This window comes from Mustela erminea, chromosome 17, assembly GCF_009829155.1.
Source record: "Mustela erminea isolate mMusErm1 chromosome 17, mMusErm1.Pri, whole genome shotgun sequence".
Taxonomy (NCBI): Eukaryota; Metazoa; Chordata; class Mammalia; order Carnivora; family Mustelidae; genus Mustela; species Mustela erminea.
Window position 1 is genome coordinate 1,802,461 of NC_045630.1, and position 19,431 is coordinate 1,821,891.

Here is a 19,431-nt window from a genome sequence, read left to right on the forward strand (position 1 = left end):
CAGATGTGGGCAGCCACACACACATGATCAGAATCCTGGCTCTGCCGCCTACTATTAAGGGACTCAGACAAGTTACTTCTCTGAAGCCAACCTGCACAAGATCAGGGCCAAAGCCCTTCCAGCCTTTTGTTCCTTTCAAATCTGCAGCCAGCATCACATGGTGGAGGAGCAGAGGAACAAATGAAATGCTAAGACCTCCTTGTGGCACAGAACAGTCTCGTGAAGAGGTGTTTCCCGGGTCTCAGGACACCAGGCTTAGGTGTGGAGAGCATGACTGGCCAGCCAGGCCCATCTCAGTAAGTCTGAGCATAGATGGGCTGGAGTTTCTTTCCTGCAGGGGGCTCTTGGGGATGGACGGATGCACTCTGCACAAGGCACCTGATGGAGGGTTGGCATCAGAATCAGTACTCTCAAAGCACGGAGAATGTCTTTACTGATGAGGTCTCAGGTGGGGGCAAGGCCTGAGGCTAGACTCTTTTCTGGTGGTGTTTCCTCAGCACTGAGCTGTGGCCACATGTGGTCCACTTTGGGGTCCATTACAAGAGAAAACTCATATGTTACATAGAGGGTTATACTAGATGACCTACCTCTACATTCCCTCACAACTCTGAGATGCAAAAATTCTAGAAGTCATGCAGATTCCACAGGAGGACGTCCCTAAGGCAGCCGGCAAGTGTGGTGAAGCTGCACAGGGGCACTAGAAAGGGTTCCAAGGAATGGGAAGATGCAGGGGAAGCAGCAGCCACTAGATACTGGACAGATGTTTGGTCCACATCTTCCCTCCTATCGCCACGACCTCACCCGTCTTCCCTGTCTGTCCTGTGCTCGTAGAGCACGCACATTCTGTTCCGATTGTAGCTTCCTCAGGACCTCAGAATGCTATACATGAGAAAACAGTCCCAGGTCTGTCCTTTACTCCACTTCAGGGAATCAGGCAGGTCAGAAATTGTCTTTGAATCCTCAGGAAAGGACATAATGATGATTCACTGAATGAATATATTTTTTTTCCTCCTGATAAGCTGTTGTGAGATGTAACAATCCTGACATTTAGAGAAGTGGTCCAACTTAATTTCTTGTTGCAGACCACATGTCAGCTTGTCATCTGTTTCCTACAGAGAGCTGATGGTTCCCTACACCCTTTCCAGCTTGGGTGGCAAAAACATGCCACTCAGGATAGTGGCTGCCTAGAGTGTTGTGTTTGGTGGAGACAGAAACTCGACTGTGCAGCAAAATTGCAGCCATTAGCCACGTCCCCCATTCCTGAAGGTTAGAGGGGACGTATCACGCACGACCGTAGCTTTTAATCGCTTTCCTTCCTTGTGATTTTCTTGCAGTTTACTGGGGAAGGTGATCTTGGAGTGAGGGATGTTGAAGGTTGGGCAGGGAGGGGAAGCAGTGGCGAACTGGAAACATCTACGGGCAACAAGAGAACCTTACAGGGACCGTTCCAGGGAGGCATGACCCAGGGCGTGTAGGGAGCTGACCGGGAGGCAGCAGGATGCACTGAGATTCTGGTCGTGTTCGTCCTGGCCTACAAGGAACAGGTCGTGATTGTTTAAATTCATAAATTTGTTAATTTGTCGATAAATTATTTATAAAATGAGACCCAACTACAGGGCAATGCATTTACGGATACGTTTTCCCTCGGATGGGAGACTGCCAGGAGAAGAGAGAAAAAGTAGAGGAGAAGGAGGAGGAGTTCTGAGGGGAGTGTTTATGATTCCCGGAATTTATATATTTATTACTTTGTTTTGTTGTTTAAGTTCGATCGGTCAACATGTAATACATCATTAGCTCTCGACGTGTGTTCAACGACTCATTAGCCGCCGTAACAGCCCGTGCTCCTCGCCACCCGTGCCCTCCTTAAAACCCATCCCCCCACCCCTCTCCCCTCTGCAACCCTCAGTTCGGTTCCGGGAGCCCCGAGTCTCTCTTGGTTCGTCTCCCTCTATGATTTCCTCCCATTCAGCCCCCTCCCCCACCCGTGGTCCCCCGCGCCATTCCTTACATTGCACGCAGGAGTGAAACCACGTGGTAACTGTTTCTCCGCGTGACTTCCTTCACTCAGCCTAACCCCTCTGGGCCCGGCCGCGTCGATTTTAGAACGTACACGGCGGAGGGCGGCTGTTTTGCAAGAAGCAGCCTCAGAGCGCTGGGGACCGCGCAGCCCCGGGCCGTGGTCTCCGCGCAGCCGCAGCGTCGGGGAGGCGCGTGAGGCAGCCCGGCTCGTCTGTGAGGACGACGCGAGCGCGCGACTAAGAAGGCCGAGCCGCCGCGCGCGCGCTCACCCGGAAGCAGACGCGGTCCGAGTCACCCCTTCCCGCGCCGCACCCGCCCCCCACAGCGTCCAGCACCCGCGCGCGCGCTGCTGCTGAAGGGAAGCCGTAACACGCTGTGTTCTCGGTCCCGGCCTCGTGCTGTGTCCTGAGGACGGGGAGCGGAGGGGACGGTGGCGCTTGTGGCTACACAACACCCGCTTTGGAACCGGCTCCGCCGCCGTGTGGCTCGGAACCCCGCGCGCGCTCCTCACTAGCCCGAGCCTTTGTCTCGTCAGCGACGTGAGGGAACCAGAGGGTCCGGCTGACGAGGTTCGCCCCAGGACTGGACCCGGCGGACGGCCGAGCCCCGAACCGACCGCAGGGCCCGCGCGCACGGATGGGCCGGCGGGCGTCCAGCCGCGGCTCCGGGCCGTGGCCCAGCGCCTCTCCGCGTCTCCTCGGGCAGCGAGGGGCAAGAAAGCTCTGGACGTCAGTTCGGGGAGACGAGACCGCCTGAGCACAATGAGGCAGTGGGTCAAGCGACCCTGAAACGACGGTAAAATTCGAGTCTCAAAAACCCGGTTCCTCTCCTCCCCATCTTCCGCGCCTCGGGCCGCTCAGTGCCGGGCCTGCTGTGGCTCGTCCTCTGCTCTCGCAGCCCCGACTCTGCGACCCCACGTCACCGACCCCGCGGCCGCGTCACCGACCCGGGGCGGGGGAGACGCGCCGCCGCGAGCGAGCCGGGCGCGGGCTCTCACCTGCGTAGCACAGCGCGCGCTTCCGCTTCCCGCACGGCTCGTCGTTCCACTTGCCCGGGGCCGACGCGCTCTTGATGTAGATCTCCACGCAGTCCTGGTTGTTCTTCTTGTTGTTGGGCTCGTGGTCGGCCCAGTTCTCCGCCTCCTCGGTGAGGGGCTGTTTGGTTCCCACCCACGTCCATGTATCGCCGACCTTCCGGATCCCGATCCAGTAGTACGAGCTGGAGTACGGTATGACCTCATTGAGGTGAGCAATTTCCTTTTTATTCTGGATGGCCACTAAGTCCGTGTAGTGCTTCTGGCAGAACACCCGCGAGTAGTTCCAGGAGTACGCTTTTGTGCTGTAGTGGTAGGTCCACGCCGCCACTTCTTCCTGCTTTATTAAGTCTGAGGAAAGAGAGGGATTGCCAGGTTAGCGCCCTTACCCCGCGCGGTTCCTGAGCGTGAAGACAATCCCGCGTAGCTCCGAAGAGCTTCCGACCGCAAGACCTAAAACAGGACTCTTCCCTGTCTAACCTCGTTCTGAGGAAGAACACGAGTTTCCATCTTTCATCTAAAAAGATACCCATGAAGTCAGAATGGCAAGTTGTATTCTGAGGACCCTTAGGATTAGAAATTTGTAGTCACAGTGATAGACTTGGGCTGTCTCATCATCTCCTCCTTTTATAAGTGGGGCAGACATATTAAGTAATTTGCCCAATTTAAGTGACACACAAAATGGCTCGGTGGCTGCTTTTGCTCCACAGGTTCTACCTCCTCACCTGGAAAATAAGATGTTGTATGACCTGGAGCCTGCCTGCTGGCCCAGCCTCATCACCCACCATATTTACCTTCTTAGCAGATAGACTCCCACTCTGTGCCTTTGCAGTGCTCTTCCTGCTATTCCGTGCCCCCGCAGAATGGGCCTCCCCATACTTTCCAGGACTCGCCCAGGTAGGCTCGCTGCCCCTTCCTCCAGGCTCCTGCTGCACCTTATCTCTGCCTCTACCACCCTTATCACTGGGTGTGGGAATGTCTCTTCCTGTGACGGCAAGATTAGGAATCCTGGTAGTGCTCTGTTTTCATCTCTGGGTCCCTTAAACCAAGCACAGAGCGTGGCACCTCACAGGTGTCCCAGAAATACTTGTTGAGTGAAACACAACGTGTTTGTGACCCAGGCAGGTCACAAATCAAGTCTCCTGACCTGCAGTCTCACAGTCATTCCGCCACTCTTGACTGTTTCTCTCTGATAAATTATGCTGTCCTCCACTTCCGCTCACTCACGTGTTAAAACAAGCCTTTTAAGACATGTTTGTGATATTAAATGAAATAAGGGGTGTGCCCTTCAAAAGTGTAAGGGGCACTCTGAGGGAACATAATATTTTTGTAGCCAGTGGGAACTCACCGGGGCCAGAAGAGGCCAGATCCCATGTGAAGAAGTGTACAGGGCAGGCAATCAGCCCGGGAAGTGGCCGTCTTTCCTGTTTATAGAGGCTCATTCCTACTCAACCCTGTCCTCTGCTGCTGGCATGATGGTCATGCTGGTCTCTCCCTCACTGACTCCTCTATTGCAGTGCTTTGCCCTAAAACTTTATTCTGGTGTCACCACGGCTGCAATATTGACCTCCATGGAGTTTAGGCAGTTTTACCTCAATCAGCCCCTTCTTCCATAATAACATATTCAAAACTATGTTTTACAGTTGTAGTGGTTTAAGTAAATACATCTATGAATACTGTATACTAAGACATTTTTGTGAGTCCCTAATGGTGCTGTAGACCAGTGTCTGCTGGGCCTAATGGATAATTGGTCCTGGAGATGTTCATTTCAGTTTTTCCAGAGTTTTTCCAGAAGTGTGATGGTGTTGGGTGCATTTTTTCCCCAGGCATTTGGGTGAGAAGAGTATTTCCATGCCTCACAACAACTGGCTACCATCCTTAACTTCTCCTACTTGGAGAAGGTCCCCTCCTTACTCAGGGCCAGATGAAGGGTTAACATAAAGTTTACCAAAGATCAGGGCACTGAACCAAAGGAGCTGGGCTGTTCTGAGGACCACTCTGTGAAATCTCCAGTTCCAGACGGCTTTTAGGCAGCTGGCCTGAAACAAGAAAAGAAAACTTCTTTTTAGGATCGATGTGAAATCAATGAAGCCAAAAAAAATTCTTGTCCATAATCAGTATATTGAGTTATAATCCTCCCTGTTTCCAGTGAGGGTGGAGGTTCAAGCCCTCTGCCTCCTTCTTGTTTCTCATTGCTCTGCTTCCGAGTTGTACCCTGCACCATAGCCGAGAACAGAACTTGTTTCTTCTTTCATTCAAGATATTTGTCAAGTAACTACTCTGTGCAACTAATATTTTTTGTTTATGGAACATTCTGTAATATGCACATAAGAAAAAGATTGTCATTGTTATTATGCAATAATCTCCCTTTAAGAACTAGTATGCCACACCCTAAAGTACTAGGAAGTTGCACACAGACTCCCTGACTGACCTGTGCTTTGATGCCTGGGGCAGCGGTGAATTATCCTGTGCTACACCATCTACTCTGTGTTATTGATCTATGTTTTATCTTCTTGCTTGTCAATTTCAGCCTATGTCCACAGTATTATTCAATATGTAATATATATGCATAACACATATATATTTTATACATATAATAAACTTACTCCCTTTGGATCAATAGCAAGTGTTATTTCTAATGAGTTCCCTTCTGTTGGGATTTCATCAGATCTGTTAACATTTTCAAAATGTTTTTAGGCAAGGGAAGGAGCAAGATGGCGGAGGAGTTGGAAACCTACATTTCATCTGGTCCCAGGAGTTCAGATAGACAGTTACCAAACCATCCTTAACACCTACAAACTCAATGGAAGATTGATGAGAAGAGGAGCAGCAATTCCATGAACAGAAAAGCGACCATTTCTGGAAGGTCAGACGTGCAGAGAAGTGAACCCGAAGAGATATAGGGGAAGACAGACAGGGGGCGGGGGGGTTCTCCATCAGCCACTTACCGGCAGGTGAGAGAGCAGCGGGGCCTGATATTGGAACGTTTAGAAGTCTGCTCCACGGAAGGACATTGCTCCAGAGGCTAAGCGGGGGGGGGGGGGGGGCGGGTAGAACCCTCGCGGGGACAGTGTGGTCTCAGCTCCCTCAGGGTTACAGGAAGACCCGGCGTGTCCAAGTGTGGCAGAGCTCCCGGGTATCGGAGCGGGGAAGTCGGGGGCAGAGACAGAGCCAAGGAGGGGGCTTTCAGCTCAGGGTTGCCATAAACCCTGACCTGAGGCACATTCGGACACTGGTCTTCGAGCAGAGACCTCACAAATGGTAGATCGGGGAGACCCTCCACCCTTTCTTCTCTGGAAGAAGTGGCAGGGGAGCGTGGCAGGAATCTGCTAGGTTTGGAGACTCCAAACAGGGCCATGCACCAGAGATAGAGATGCTTCGTCACAAGCCGGAGGAGCTCAGAGCACGGCCGGAGACCAGGGAGACGGGAGGAACTGACGGCTTTTCTCTCAGGTTGCACTGAGGAGCCGGGCCCTGAGCTCTGGGCACCTCCTGCCAGAGACTGGGTGGCTGCCATCTTCATTCCCGTCCTCCAAAGCCGTAGGGAAAGCACTCAGGGAACAAAAAGCTCTGAGCGCGACCCGGAACAGATCGCTTAGCCCGGCCCCTGGCAAGGGCGGTGTGGTTCCGCCTCCAGCAAAGACATTTGAGAATCACAGCAACATGAAACGTGTGTTTCTTCCCTTAAAATTTTGGGATACAGCTTCTTAGAGACCAAAATCTAGTGTATGGCTTTGTTCTATCTCCTGCCTGATCACATTCTCTCCTTTTTTAAAAAAATATTTTTTTCTTTCTTTTTTCAACCAACTTCTTATCTCATTAATTCTTTTTTAAAAATCTAATTAAATTTTTATCTTTACAGTCATATTCTATCCATTCTATCCCTTCATCATGTTTACCTTTATTTTTGTATATATGTAAGTTCTTAGTTCTTTAAAATTTGGGGAGGCAGTTTCTTCTAACAGACAAAAATATACCCACAATCAGCTGTGTGGCTCTGTTCTATTCACCAGCCCGAGATAGACACACACATACAACATATATATATATATATATATATATATATTTTTTTTTTCCCCTTTGTTTTCACCCCAGTTTTGAGTCTTTTCTGATTTGTTCAGTATACATTTTTCTGGGGTTGATCTTACCCTTTTAACATTTTTTTCTCTCATTCATCTATTCTCTGGACAAAATGACAAAGTGGAAAAATTCACCTCAAAAAAAAAAAAAAGAGTAAGAGGCTTGAGACCTAATCAATACGGACAAAGAGAATCCCCCTCAAAGTCAATAAAAATAGGTCAATACCCCACCATCTAATAGTAAAACTTAAAAGTCTCAGAGACAGAATGAAAATCCTAACCTAAAAGCAGCTGAGAACAATAGGCCTATAGTATACAATGGTAAAAATATTAGACTGACAGCAGACCTGTCCACAGAGACCTGGCAGGCCAGAAAGGACTGGCATGATATATTGAGAGCACTAAATGAGAAAAACATGCAGCCAAGAATACTACATCCAGCTAGGCTATCACTGAAAATAGAAGGAGAGATAAAAAGCTTCCAGGACAGGGGCGCCTGGGCGGCTCAGTGGGTTAAGCCGCTGCCTTCGGCTCGGGTCATGATCTCAGGGTCCTGGGATCGAGCCCCACATCAGGCTCTCTGCTCAGAAGGGAGCCTGCTTCCCTTCCTCTCTCTCTGCCTGCCTCTCTGCCTACTTGTGATCTCTCGCTGTCAAATAAATAAATAAAATCTTTAAAAAAAAAAAAAAAGCTTCCAGGACAAATTAAAACTAAAAGAATTTGCAAACACCAAACCAGCCCTATAGGAAATACTGAAAGGGGTCCTCTTAGCAAAAAGAGCCTAAAAGTAGTAGATCAGAAAGGAATAGAGACAATATACAGTAACAGTTACCCTACAGGCAATAACAATGGCACTAGATTCATATCTTTCAATAGTTACCCTGAATCTAAATGGGCTAAATGCCCCAATCAAAAGACACAGGGTATCAGAATAGATTAAAACAACAACAAAAAACAAGACCCATTGATAGGCTATAGGCAAGAAACTCATTTTAGACCCAAAGACACCTCCAGATTTAAAGTGAGAGGGTGGAAACAACTTACCATGCTAATGGACATCAAAAGAAAGCTGGGGAGGCAATCTTTATTTTTTTTAAAGATTTTATTTATTTATTTGACAGGCAGTGATTACAAGTAGGCAGAGAAGCAGGCAGAAAGAGGAGGAAGCAGGATCCCCGCTGAGCAGAGAGCCCGATGCGGGGCTTGATCCCAGGACCCTGGGATCATGACCCGAGCCTAAGGCAGAGGCTTTAACCCACTGAACCACCCAGGCGCCTGGGGTGGCAATCTTTAAATCAGATAAATTCAATTTTAAGCCAAGACTATAACAAGAGATGAGGAAGGACACTATGTCGTACTTGGGTCTGCCCAACAAGAAAATCTAACAATTTTAAATATCTATGTCCCTAACATGGGAGCAGCCAATTATATAAACCAATTAATAACAAAATCGAAGAAACACATCAACAATAATACAGTAGTAGTAGGGAACTTTAACACTCCCCTCACTGAAATGGACAGATCATCCAAGCAAAAGATCAACAAGAAAATAAAGGCCTTAAATGACACACTGGACCAGATGGACATCACAGATCCATTCAGAACATTCCATCCCAAAGCAACAGAATACACATTCTTCCCTAGTGCACATGGAACATTCTACAGAATAGATCACATCCTGGGTCACAAATCAGGTCTCAACTGGTACCAAAATGAATTATTGGGACTTCAAGATAAAAAACTTTTGCACAGCAAAGGAAAGAGTCAACAAAACCAAAAGACAACCGACAGAATAAGAGAAGATATGTGTAAATGACATATCAGATAAAGGGCTAGTATCCAAAATCTATAAAGAACTTATCAAACTCAACACCCAAAGGACAAATAATCCAGTCAAGAAATGGGCAGAAGACACGAACAGACATTTCTGCAAAGAAGACATCCAAATGGCCAACAGACACATGAAAGAGTGCTTCACATCACTCAGCATCAGGGAAATACAAATCAAAACCACAGTGAGATACCACCTTACACCAGTCAGAATGGCTAAAATTAGCAAGTCAGGAAACAACAGGTGTTGGTGAGGATGTGGAGAAAGGGGAACCCTCCTACACTGTTGGTGGGAATGCAAGCTGGTGCAGCCACTCTGGAAAGCAGCATGGAGGTTTCTCAAAAAGTTGAAAATAGAGCTACCCTATGACCCAGCAATTGCACTACTGGGTATTTACCCTAAAGATACAAATGTAGTGATCTGAAGGGGCACATGCACCTGAATGTTTATAGCAGCAATGTCCACAATAGCCAAACTATGGAAAGAGTCTAGATGTCCATCAACAGATGCATGGATAAAGAAGTTGTGGTATATATACACAATGGAATACTATGCAGCCTTCAAAAGAAATGAAATCTTGCCTTTTGCAACTACGTGGATGGAACTAGAGGGTATTTTGCTGAGTGAAGTAAGTCAATCAGAGAAAAACAATTATATGATCTCACTGATAAGGTAATTTGAGAAACCATAAGAGACTCTTAATGTCACAAAACAAACTGAGGGGGGCCGGGGGAAGTGGGGTAGGGATAGGGAAGTTGGGTGATGGACATTGGGGAGGGTATGTTCTATGATCTGTGCTGTGAAGTGTATAAACCTGGCAATTCACAGACCTGTACCCCTGGGTCTAATAATACATTATATGTTTAAAATTTTTTTTTAATTTTTACAAAAAAGGGTAATTTGAGAAACAAGACAGAGGAGGGAAAAATGAAATAAGATGAAACTAGAGATGGAGATAATCCATATGAGACTCTCAATTTCAGGAAACGAACTGAGAGTTGCTGGAGGGGAGGGCCGTGAGAGGGATAGAGTAACTGGGTGATGGACACTGGGGAGGGTATGTGCTATGATCAGTGCTGTGAATTGTGTAAGACTGATGAATCACAGACCTGTACCCCTGAAATAAAAAATACATTATATGTTAATTGGAAAAAACTAAATGAGATAATGGAAAAGAAAAAAGTAAGACATAGTGATCAAGTAAAGACTTTAAGCTTAAAATTGTACTTTATTGGGTTAAAATTCTGCAAAGAAAGTGGAATACAAATAGTTATGAGAGGAGAGAAAAGAAATAATATAAAATTTCTTACTATCTGGAACTTACTTATGTTTTTTTTAAGTGGTGAGGGTTATTAGATCACTACAGTATTTACTTCCACTGAAATGAATATTAAGAAATGATGTGACATCTATTTATTACAAAAGGCTAATATTTACAATGTATTAGACATCCCCTCCATTATAAGTTTAAAACTTAATGACCAAAGAAGTTAGCTTTTTACTTAAAAAGGTGTGAGAGTTTACACAACTTTCCAAAATTCTTTCAGAGGCACAAGCAGCAAAAGCATTACTGCTGAAGAACACCATCATGTAGATTTCATGAAGGGGACCCCAGTATTCACCTTTGAACGTGAGCTGGGTTCCCCTAATATTCACCTTTGAATGTGTGCTGGGTTCCCCCTATATTCACCTTTGAACATGCGCTGGATTCCTTCTCCAGTAGACTGGAGGAGTATAGTATTTGTGATCTAGTGGTCCTCCCCATGGGCCCTTTGGAAGTGTTTGTTTCCCTGTACGTTTCTCTGTCGAGCATTTCTAGAGGGTCCTCTGACTTAAGGGAATGTTCAAGGGAGTGTGTGGGAGGCTGATCAGGGGAGGCTGCTGCTTCACTGTCCATGCCCGGACTCCAGCCACTATCCCAAAAGAGCTGTTTCACATTTTAACTAGCTTGTTTAAATGTTGAAATATGGTTTAAACAGAACTGAGAGAGAAAGAGAGTTTTTAAACATTTTAAGGTTTTCAAGATGGATGTTGGGTTAACATAATGATTCTTATTCTTGCAGAACATTTGAATTCCTTTGAAAGACTGATAAAAGCACTGGTCAGGATTCTTCAAAAAATGCACAGCTGTAATTTGTTTTTAGACAATTTCAGACAGTTCATGGACAGTCCACATGTCCATGTTTAGTGGACTGCGAGTCCAAATCTCTGTGAACTTTAAGGCAACGGAGTAAGTCACCAGCAATAGACAAATGTTTTGTGTGTGAGCATAGAGAATGGATGATGCTTGAGAATCTTCCTTTGACTGGTCATTTTCCTCTGAAATTTCTCTGGGGTGGGCAGGCTTTCTCACCTCTGTTCCTGGCCTACACTGTCATCTTCAGCTCTAAGATCCTGGAGATTTAAGGGCTGTTTCCACGTGTTATTGAGCTAGTTAAGTGTTGAAACAAGAGCAAATGTCTCTAAGAGAAACGGACATGGGTCTGCTAATCTGTAATGTTCTCTGGCTGTCGGCTTCAAGCTGGAAGTCACTGGGAAACAGTCTGTGACTAGGTCATTATAATCATATCCTGTACCCTTGTAAACCTTTATTAAAGCTGCTTTACACTATAGTTCTCTTTAATTTTACTTTTCCTAAGAACTGAAAAAAATGGAATGAGGAGAGGGGCAGGGACAAAGTGCCAGACCAAGTGTTTTTTCCCTTGTCCTCACTTTGCTTAGGAAGAAGTATTGGATGCCAGCAGGAGTCCCATGGCTGCCAACGTGGAGGGTGGCTTACAAAGTGGGCAGAAATGGTGCCATGGGAAGGAATTCTGTTCCCCTGTCTACATTGTAGACCACAGAGAAAGCCCAGGTATCTGGTCCAGATATCTTGCACTTCTAAAGGCAGAAAGCCCAGATATCTTGCACTTCTAAAGGCAGAATCGACAATATCACCCCCCCCCCCCCCCCCCCGCCGGGACTGTTTGCCTTCTGCCCCAATCCTGATCTCTCTCCTTCCTCTATGGTTCAGGTTCTTGAACTTTCTACTTTCCCTTTATTCTCCAGCCTCCTCCAACCACCAGCCCATGAAACTGCTCTTGCTAACTTTACCACTGAAACCCTAATTACCAAACCCATATCTTCCCTTCATATCTTCCTTGACCTTTCTGCACCAATAAATACTACTGAATACTTCCTTTTATTGAAAATGCTTCCGTTGTTTCTCTTGACTCTTATCTGACATCTTGAGCAATTTTGATGCGTCTTCCTCTGAATGTATGTCAGCCCACTGCTTGCCCTTGTAGAGATAGAGACTTCCCTAGGTTCCTGCCTCCATGACCCTATTCTCTTATCACTCCTCTGCTTTCTTGAGGTCTTCTTCTGGTCATCCGTGTGCCAGATGGCCCGCAGGCAGCATCTCCACCCCTGACTTCCCTCCTGAGCGTGACATCGGCCGTCCAAGCGCAAAGCAAGCCTGTGTGTGCAGAGTCAGAAGGTGCTGCTGGCAGACACTTCTCAAGGCCAAGATAACTTAGGTCTGAATCTCAGCGATAGTAGAAAGCAGACGCTTAATGCTTAATAAATATTTTATGAATGAGTGAGCAAATAAATTGAAGAACAAAGGCAGAGGAATGACTGAAGGTAAGAGAGAAGTGGGTGCTGAGTAAGAAAACACTGAAAAAAATATGTGATGGTTATAACTCCATATTGAAAGGCTACAGCATTGGTTGTATCAAATTTAAAAGTATATTATGATGAGGCAGAAGAGCCCAAGAAAGCTGTGCAAAAAAAAAAAAAAAGATCTTGGTACTTTGTGTCACTCTATTTGGGTGTGAGAGAAGCAAGGGGCATGATGGCTCACATCCTGTGTGAGGGAACAATGAGTAGGACTCACTCTCTTAACACTGTACGGGTAAGACAGAAGGATGCGTGGAGAAGTGGGAAAACCTGCGATTGTGACAGTGGGTGGTGTGTTTCAGGAAAGCCGAGAAGGGCGTCAAATAGCAGCAGCTCTTAGAAGTTGGGGACAAGAAAGCAAATTTCCACCCAACCCTCTGGAGAGAGTGTGGCTCTCAGGAAGACTTTAGCACTCAAAGGGGCTCTTAGAAGAGAAATAGGTTCTTACTAGCAGTCAGTCTCCCTGGCCTGAACCCCGTGACCCTGAAGTCCTTTGGGCCATGAAGGGAAGACAAAGGCTCTCTCTCCTTTATCCAAACCCTTCACACCAACCTGTCATCAAATCGTACTGACCTTACCTTCGGACCAGATATCTGGGCTTTCTCCAGATTTCCCATTTCCGCTAAGGTACTAGAGCAGACATAATTCTTTCACTTCTTGCACATCTTCTATCTGGTCTTGCCTCAAGTTACTACCTTCAAGTTATCCATCTTCAATTCTTTCTCTATAATGAAGTCAGAATCGTATTCCTAACATACAAACCTGATCGTATCACTTTACTACCTAAAGTCCATCAGCTGTTCCCATTCCTTGAGCAACAAATACAGACTCTTCAAGATGACGCAGGTAAGACCCTTCAAAACATGGTCTCTTCCTTTTGTCTAGTCTCCTCTCCTGCCGTTAACTTTCAGTTTACTCACCATCTACACAATTCTACTATGCATTTATAACAAACATCTTGTTGTTTCCAGAATGTACTATATGTGCCCTCTGTTCTCCTAATTGCCCAGAGCACCCTCTCCTTCTCTGTGTGCCTAGTGCTATAAATCCAAAAATCTCCTCCTGAACGGAGCCTTTTCTATCACCAGAGCCGCCGCCCCCACCAAGACAGGTGCTCCCTGTTATTCCCTGTTCTTTCCCATTGCTTATTTCAGTAGCTATTAATTTATCAAAGGCCTAAATGTGTCAGGTACTCTTTGAGGCACTGGCACTAAAATGGTAGAAACGGACATCATTCCTGTCCTCGTGGAATATACAATGTACTGAGGAAGATGGACAATGACATGCCAATAAATACAGAACAGTTCATAACAGATAAAGGTGAAACCTGGGAGCTAGTGGTACACGCTAGGTTGAGAATTAAAGTGGGATAGAGGGACTGGTGGTTACCTTGGGCAGATCTCTCTATGGAGGTCATTTTCTTTTTTTAAGATTTTATTTATTTGACAGAGACACAGCAAGAGAGGGGAACACAAGCAGGGGGAATGGGAGGGAGGAAAGCAGGCTTCTCGCTGAGCAGGGAGCCCGATGTGGGGCTCGATCCCAAGATCCTGGGATCATGAGCAGAGCTGAAGGCAGATGCTTAATGACTGAGCCACCCAGAAGCCCCTCAGGAGGTCATTTTTAACTGAAAGCAGAAGGGCCAGAAGAAGCCAGGCAGTGAGAAGCAAGAAGAAGGGAATTAAAGATGGAACGAAAAGCTGGTGTGAAGGCTTTGGGTGGCAGCGAAGTACAGAGCGTACACTGCGTTATCCGCGTAGCTGGAACGGAATGAGCTGGAACAGAACGAGCAGTGGGAAGAGAGGACGACACGAAGCCGGTGACAGATCATTCCGGGCCTTTGGGAACTAAAACAAGGGGATGAGCTTTTGTTCTACATGCAAAGAGCAGTAGCCTGGGGAGGGAGGTGTGGATTTTAATAGAGGCTATGATGTCGTCTGATTGCTGTCGAAAACTGGGAGAGCCTGGAGATTAATTGAAAAGGGAATTTTGATGAGGGTGAGAAAAGGGAGCTGAGGGTACAGCACAAGCTAACACACTGGAACCCACCTCTCTGCCAGGGGGGCTGTGTGTGACACTCCTCAGGCACTCCTGGCACCCAAGGTCAAAGGAAAGGGGAAACAAAGGGTTAACTGATAAAGATCATAGTCAGCAGGATCGGAGTCTCCATCCATTTGCAACTGTTTTAATGATTTGCAATAAAAAAAATTCTTCAGAAAGCTATAGACTCAATTCCCTGGAACCCTAACACCCTTCCTTCCATAGGACAGAAAATCTTCTATCTGCAGTCACTCCTCACAGTCCCAGTGCAGGTCTTTCTGCCCACGGGTCCTGTCCCCATGTTATAATAAAAACCCTCTTTTTGCACTGAAAACATCTCAAGAATTCTTTCATGGTTGCTGGCTCCAACCCCCCACCCCGGCCCCCTCCAAACCACATGAGGTTGGGGCCAGGTCTCGTGAGTCTGATGTAATAGCCCAGGAGGGACCTAATGGTCAGGGCTCTGAACAGAGAAGCGTCCTCAGCAGAGGGACTTGAGTATAGTGTATTTTTTTTTAATTTTAATTTTTTTTCTATTTATTTGACAGGCAGAGATCACAAGCAGGCAGAGAGGCAGGCAGAGAGAGAGGAAGGGAAGCAGGTTCCCCACTGAGCAGAGATCCTGATGCAGGGCTCAATCCCAGGACCCTGGAATCATGACCTGAGCCAAAAGCAGAAGCTTTAACCCCCTGAGCCACCTAGGCGCCGCAGAGTATAGTGGTTTTGATGAATTTGATGAATTAGCCACAGAGAGGCTGTGCCTCGCAAAGGGGAGGCTACAGTACTAGTCTCAGTGGGAGGGAAAGGGGGTCTGGCTGGGGCCAGGGCCAATGGGAATGCAAAGCAGGGAGGTAGATGTGAGAGTTGTGGAGTGGGCAGAGCTATACACATTCTGGTGGCAAAGTCCAGGTTTCACAAGGCATCACAACTGCCAAAATACTTCCCTGAAGTTTCCGACACTATACAGTGGTGCTGGCGTAGCCCAGGTGTTAGTAGCCCCAGCAGCTCAAAGGTAGAAAATGAAGCACAGTGAAAAAAAATAAAAAGAGGTCTCCAGGCCAACAGCAAATTAGAACTAAAAACAGGAAGGAGCCCAGGGCATTAACACCAAGAATCCGAGCATGTATTTTAAATCTGACTACCAATCACCATTATTTAGGTTGAATTACTAGCATTAAAAATAAAGTAGCATACCTAATTTTTAAAAGTCCATTAGAGCTTGACAGAGCTATGTCCCTACAAGTACAAAAGAATCATTTTGTATTTGACTGTATAAAGTTTCTGTCTGCTTTTCAATCAAAGAAATGAGACACCTAGAAGATAATGTAATAAATGTCGTTCATGAAACCACCATGAGCCTAATTTCCAGGGTCTTTTCTCAGTCTTGCCCATAAGCAGTAGGTCATTTTGACTTTTAGAGATTTAAGTTTCCGCTTACTTAATTCTGAAGCTACCTATTCTAAGAGCCAGTGGTCAGCCCAGGAGAAGGTGAACCGCGTAGCTACATTCTGAAAAAAAGGTAAAAGAAGAGAAAGAACTAAAAGCCACAGACCTAAGATGGTTGAGGTATAGAAATGGAAGAGACTCTAGAACTGTTCCTTAGCCCACAAAAACTCTAACATCAGCACAATTTAACTGCGAGTTCCCAATCTCCCCTCTCCAAGACTCATCCGATTGAGAACCCTCCACCAGATAAACCTGAGCCTCCTTCCTCAGGTCCTAGAGGTTCACTGAGGTCACTCTGAACTTGAAGCCAGATTCACACACAGAGGGTTGAGGTTCCTGAATCCCAAGAGCCAAATGTGCCCAGGGCCAAAGGAAAAGGGCTTAATTTTGGAATATGGAAAACAGCTCTAGATTGCAGAGTTCCAGCCCAGTTTTAAGACGCTAAGGGAGGTGCTTCTAAGCCTGAAGCACAAGAGGCAATAGAGTAGAGCTCTTAACCTAAGACCCATGTGTGGGTCGGGGAACCCACTGTCTTTGTCCAGAAAGCTTGTGTTTATAAGGACGTTTGCATTTTCATCTGGGATGAAGAGTTGTATTTTTGCTAGAACCCCAAGGAACCCCACGATCCAATGTGTCCACATACTTCTGAAATAGAGGAGGATCCCAGACTGAGTAGAAGGAGGAGATGACTAACTCCTTGTCCGTGTAAGTCGACCAGCACAGAGAATGTGTGATATGCAGGAGATGAGACAAAGGCAATCTCATGTCACTGGAGTTCAAACTCAGGACAGACTCAAACTCATTCCTGCTTTCTTCACAGTCTCCTTATCTATTATCCCCAGCACAGAAAATCCCCACTGCAGATATTTGAAAAGTGTACCGTAGTAAAGCCAAGAGGTGGGGTGAATCATGTATGAATGCTGATTTCTTCTGACATCCCATGGGAAGGGGCTCAAAAACACGGACAGATGGTTCCTTGCTAGCTACAGATGGTAGGGTCTTGGACCCTGGGGCTGTGGGAGATATTCCTGGTAAGTCAGGAGTAAAACTGTGTGGCTTATCTTTTAATGAGTTCCAAAATACCTACTTTCCCTTGTATCTTTCCTGGATCCCAAACTCCACAAATTTTTTTCTTTTTCACAACAATACTAACTGGCGTTTACTAATCAGTTACCATGTGCCAGCCTCAGATTTAAATGCATTTCAGTGCAATCTTATTTAATCTTCCCCATGACACTATAGAGTGCTGGAATTTTATCTATTTTACAGATGGAGAAACTGAGTCACTAACAGCATGGAGACTTAAGGCAGAAATGGAAACCATTCGAAGTCTCCACGTTAAGTCCCGGCAGACTCCTAGAGCTCAGAGAGGGAACCGGGAGGGCTGGGATGAGAACACATTCAATCTCAGGTCATCCCAGGGCACCTGCTCTGCCTTGCCTTCAAGCCAGAGAGAAGAGCAGTCCTGGAGAAGGTGATCGAGGCTTTACCAAAATCTGCACCATGAGAGTTTCAGAAGCTCTAAGGAGAAACAGCAGCGTGGAACCAGGGGACAGAAGTGCAGATCCCAGCACTGTCGAGCCTAGCAGTGCGGCCGTGCGCGAAACTCCTGTTCTCCATGAGGCTCGGCGGCTTCACTCGTAGCATGGAAAGAGCAGCCTCAACCCCCAAGAATGCTAGAGGCTCCAAAGTGGACAGCAGGTTTGGAGATGCTCGCACTCTAATGGACTGTTCTCCCCAAAGCACCATGACAACTGCACTTCCCCACCCGCCTGCTTCAGCCTTCACGCCACGTCTCACCCGGTCCCAGATACAGAGAAATGAACTTACCATCTCCTCTGCGCCTGGGCTTTCTCTCGGCCACCCGCCCAGCCCGGACTTCTTATAGTCTCGCTGCCTCCCCTCAGTGTCAAGCTGTTTAGAAAAGCAACTTCCTATTCAAGTTCCAGAAACTCACCACAGCCCTTCCCATGAAATTAGATGTTGATTATACAGGAGCCACTGATAATACTTAGCAGCAGTGGTCACCAGGGGTGGGGTGGGGGCAGGAGGTTACCTACTTCCATGCAGGGCTGGTCTGGAGACAGGGGCATGTGTGAATCACTCGTGGACATCCCGGGCTGAGCAGTGCATGAATAGTGCCCACACGCCCAGGAGTTGAATTTCCTCTTATTATGATACGATCCCCAATTTAAGGTCATACGTTTGGAAAATATGCTCTGTCTTAATCATAACGTCCCCGTGTAAATTTTCCAGTTATTGTGAAATCGCAGTGAATGTTAACAATTCCAGCAGCCTTCTGAGACAAGGAAGCAAAAATAATAACACAAAATAACAAAGTAGGAAAGGAAAAAGCCACTGAGAAAATCCTGGCAAGAGGGGCAGGGTGATTGCTGGGAACGGTCTTGAAATGAAATACAACAGACATGGGTCATTATTAGGCTTCTGCTTCTTGTATCAGAAAGAAAAAGATGTAAAACTGGAAGTTTCGTGGGTGGGAGTAAGAGGCTGTGGGCTCAGCGCTGAAGGCCGGGGCTCTGTGGCGAGCTCCCAGAGACCCATGTTGGCTGCACGTCTGTCCCACCTTTCGGCAAATGACCTAAACTCTCTGGCCTCTTTTCTCCAACGGTGAAGCAGAAGGACAGTGCCAGGACTCACCTCACAGGTGGTTGTGCGGCTCAGTGAGTTAATACGGGAGAGCACTGGAAACAGTAACTGGCCCACAGTCAGAACTCAAGCGAAGGGGGCCGCGGTGGCTGCTCTCAGAGCTGTTATCAGCAGAGTCAGATCACGCACTCCGTGTTGAGTCGGAAACCCGACCTCCCGTTTGCCTTCCTGGGGTCGTAGCTGTGCGGTCCTGCAGGCCATTCTTCATTGCTCCATGAGTGGCCCAGCTTGTAAATAGGCATCTTGTGGGTAGAATAAAAATGGAGTAAGATTAAACATGGAAAGATCTGGAAAGAAGTCCAAAGATAACGATGACTTAAGGAGCTTGGGGCTGCATTTGCATGGAGGAATTTGGGCCCAAGAGGAAGGCATTAATTATGTAGGGTAGAAAGCCTGGGGAAGGAGGTGGCAAGGAAAGAATGATGGCAGGGGAACCTGGGACTCGGGGCGGGGGGGACAGCTGTCCCCATGCAGTGGCTGGGAGCCCAGCCCCAGGAGCCAGACTGCCGGGCTCTGCCAGCCACCGGTGTGTGCCTTGAGCAACTTACTACCCTCCTTGTGACTCAGTTCCTTCAGCTCGCTTCATAATAAGCAGGGATCACAGTCGCTGCATGGAAGTGATGGCACCACTAATGGTTTATACAGGAAAGGCTTGG

The 19,431-nt window shown here is 47.0% G+C and overlaps 1 protein-coding gene and 1 long non-coding RNA gene across 10 annotated transcripts in view; one reads left to right on the forward strand and one right to left on the reverse strand.

Moving 5' to 3' along the window:
* SELP (selectin P) overlaps positions 1-19,017 on the reverse strand; it is a 43,363-nt gene extending 24,346 nt beyond the window's left edge. For 3 of the 9 annotated variants that reach the window (XM_032318261.1, XM_032318259.1, XM_032318257.1), the window contains exons 1-4: positions 18,169-19,017; positions 17,939-18,022; positions 5,001-5,091; positions 3,017-3,403 (exon numbers count right to left, since the gene is read on the reverse strand). In XM_032318261.1, coding sequence (XP_032174152.1) covers positions 3,017-3,403; positions 5,001-5,091; positions 17,939-18,022; positions 18,169-18,309 — 703 coding nt within the window. In that variant the 5' untranslated portion in view covers positions 18,310-19,017. The other 6 variants (XM_032318263.1, XM_032318262.1, XM_032318260.1 and 3 more) reach the window with 6 other exon arrangements.
* Positions 5,650-17,944, forward strand: LOC116576243. The gene is made up of 5 exons (XR_004280080.1): positions 5,650-5,918; positions 10,510-10,592; positions 11,026-11,192; positions 12,318-12,586; positions 17,378-17,944. It is a non-coding gene; the product is annotated as an uncharacterized LOC116576243 (long non-coding RNA).
* Positions 19,018-19,431: the final 414 nt, after the last annotated feature.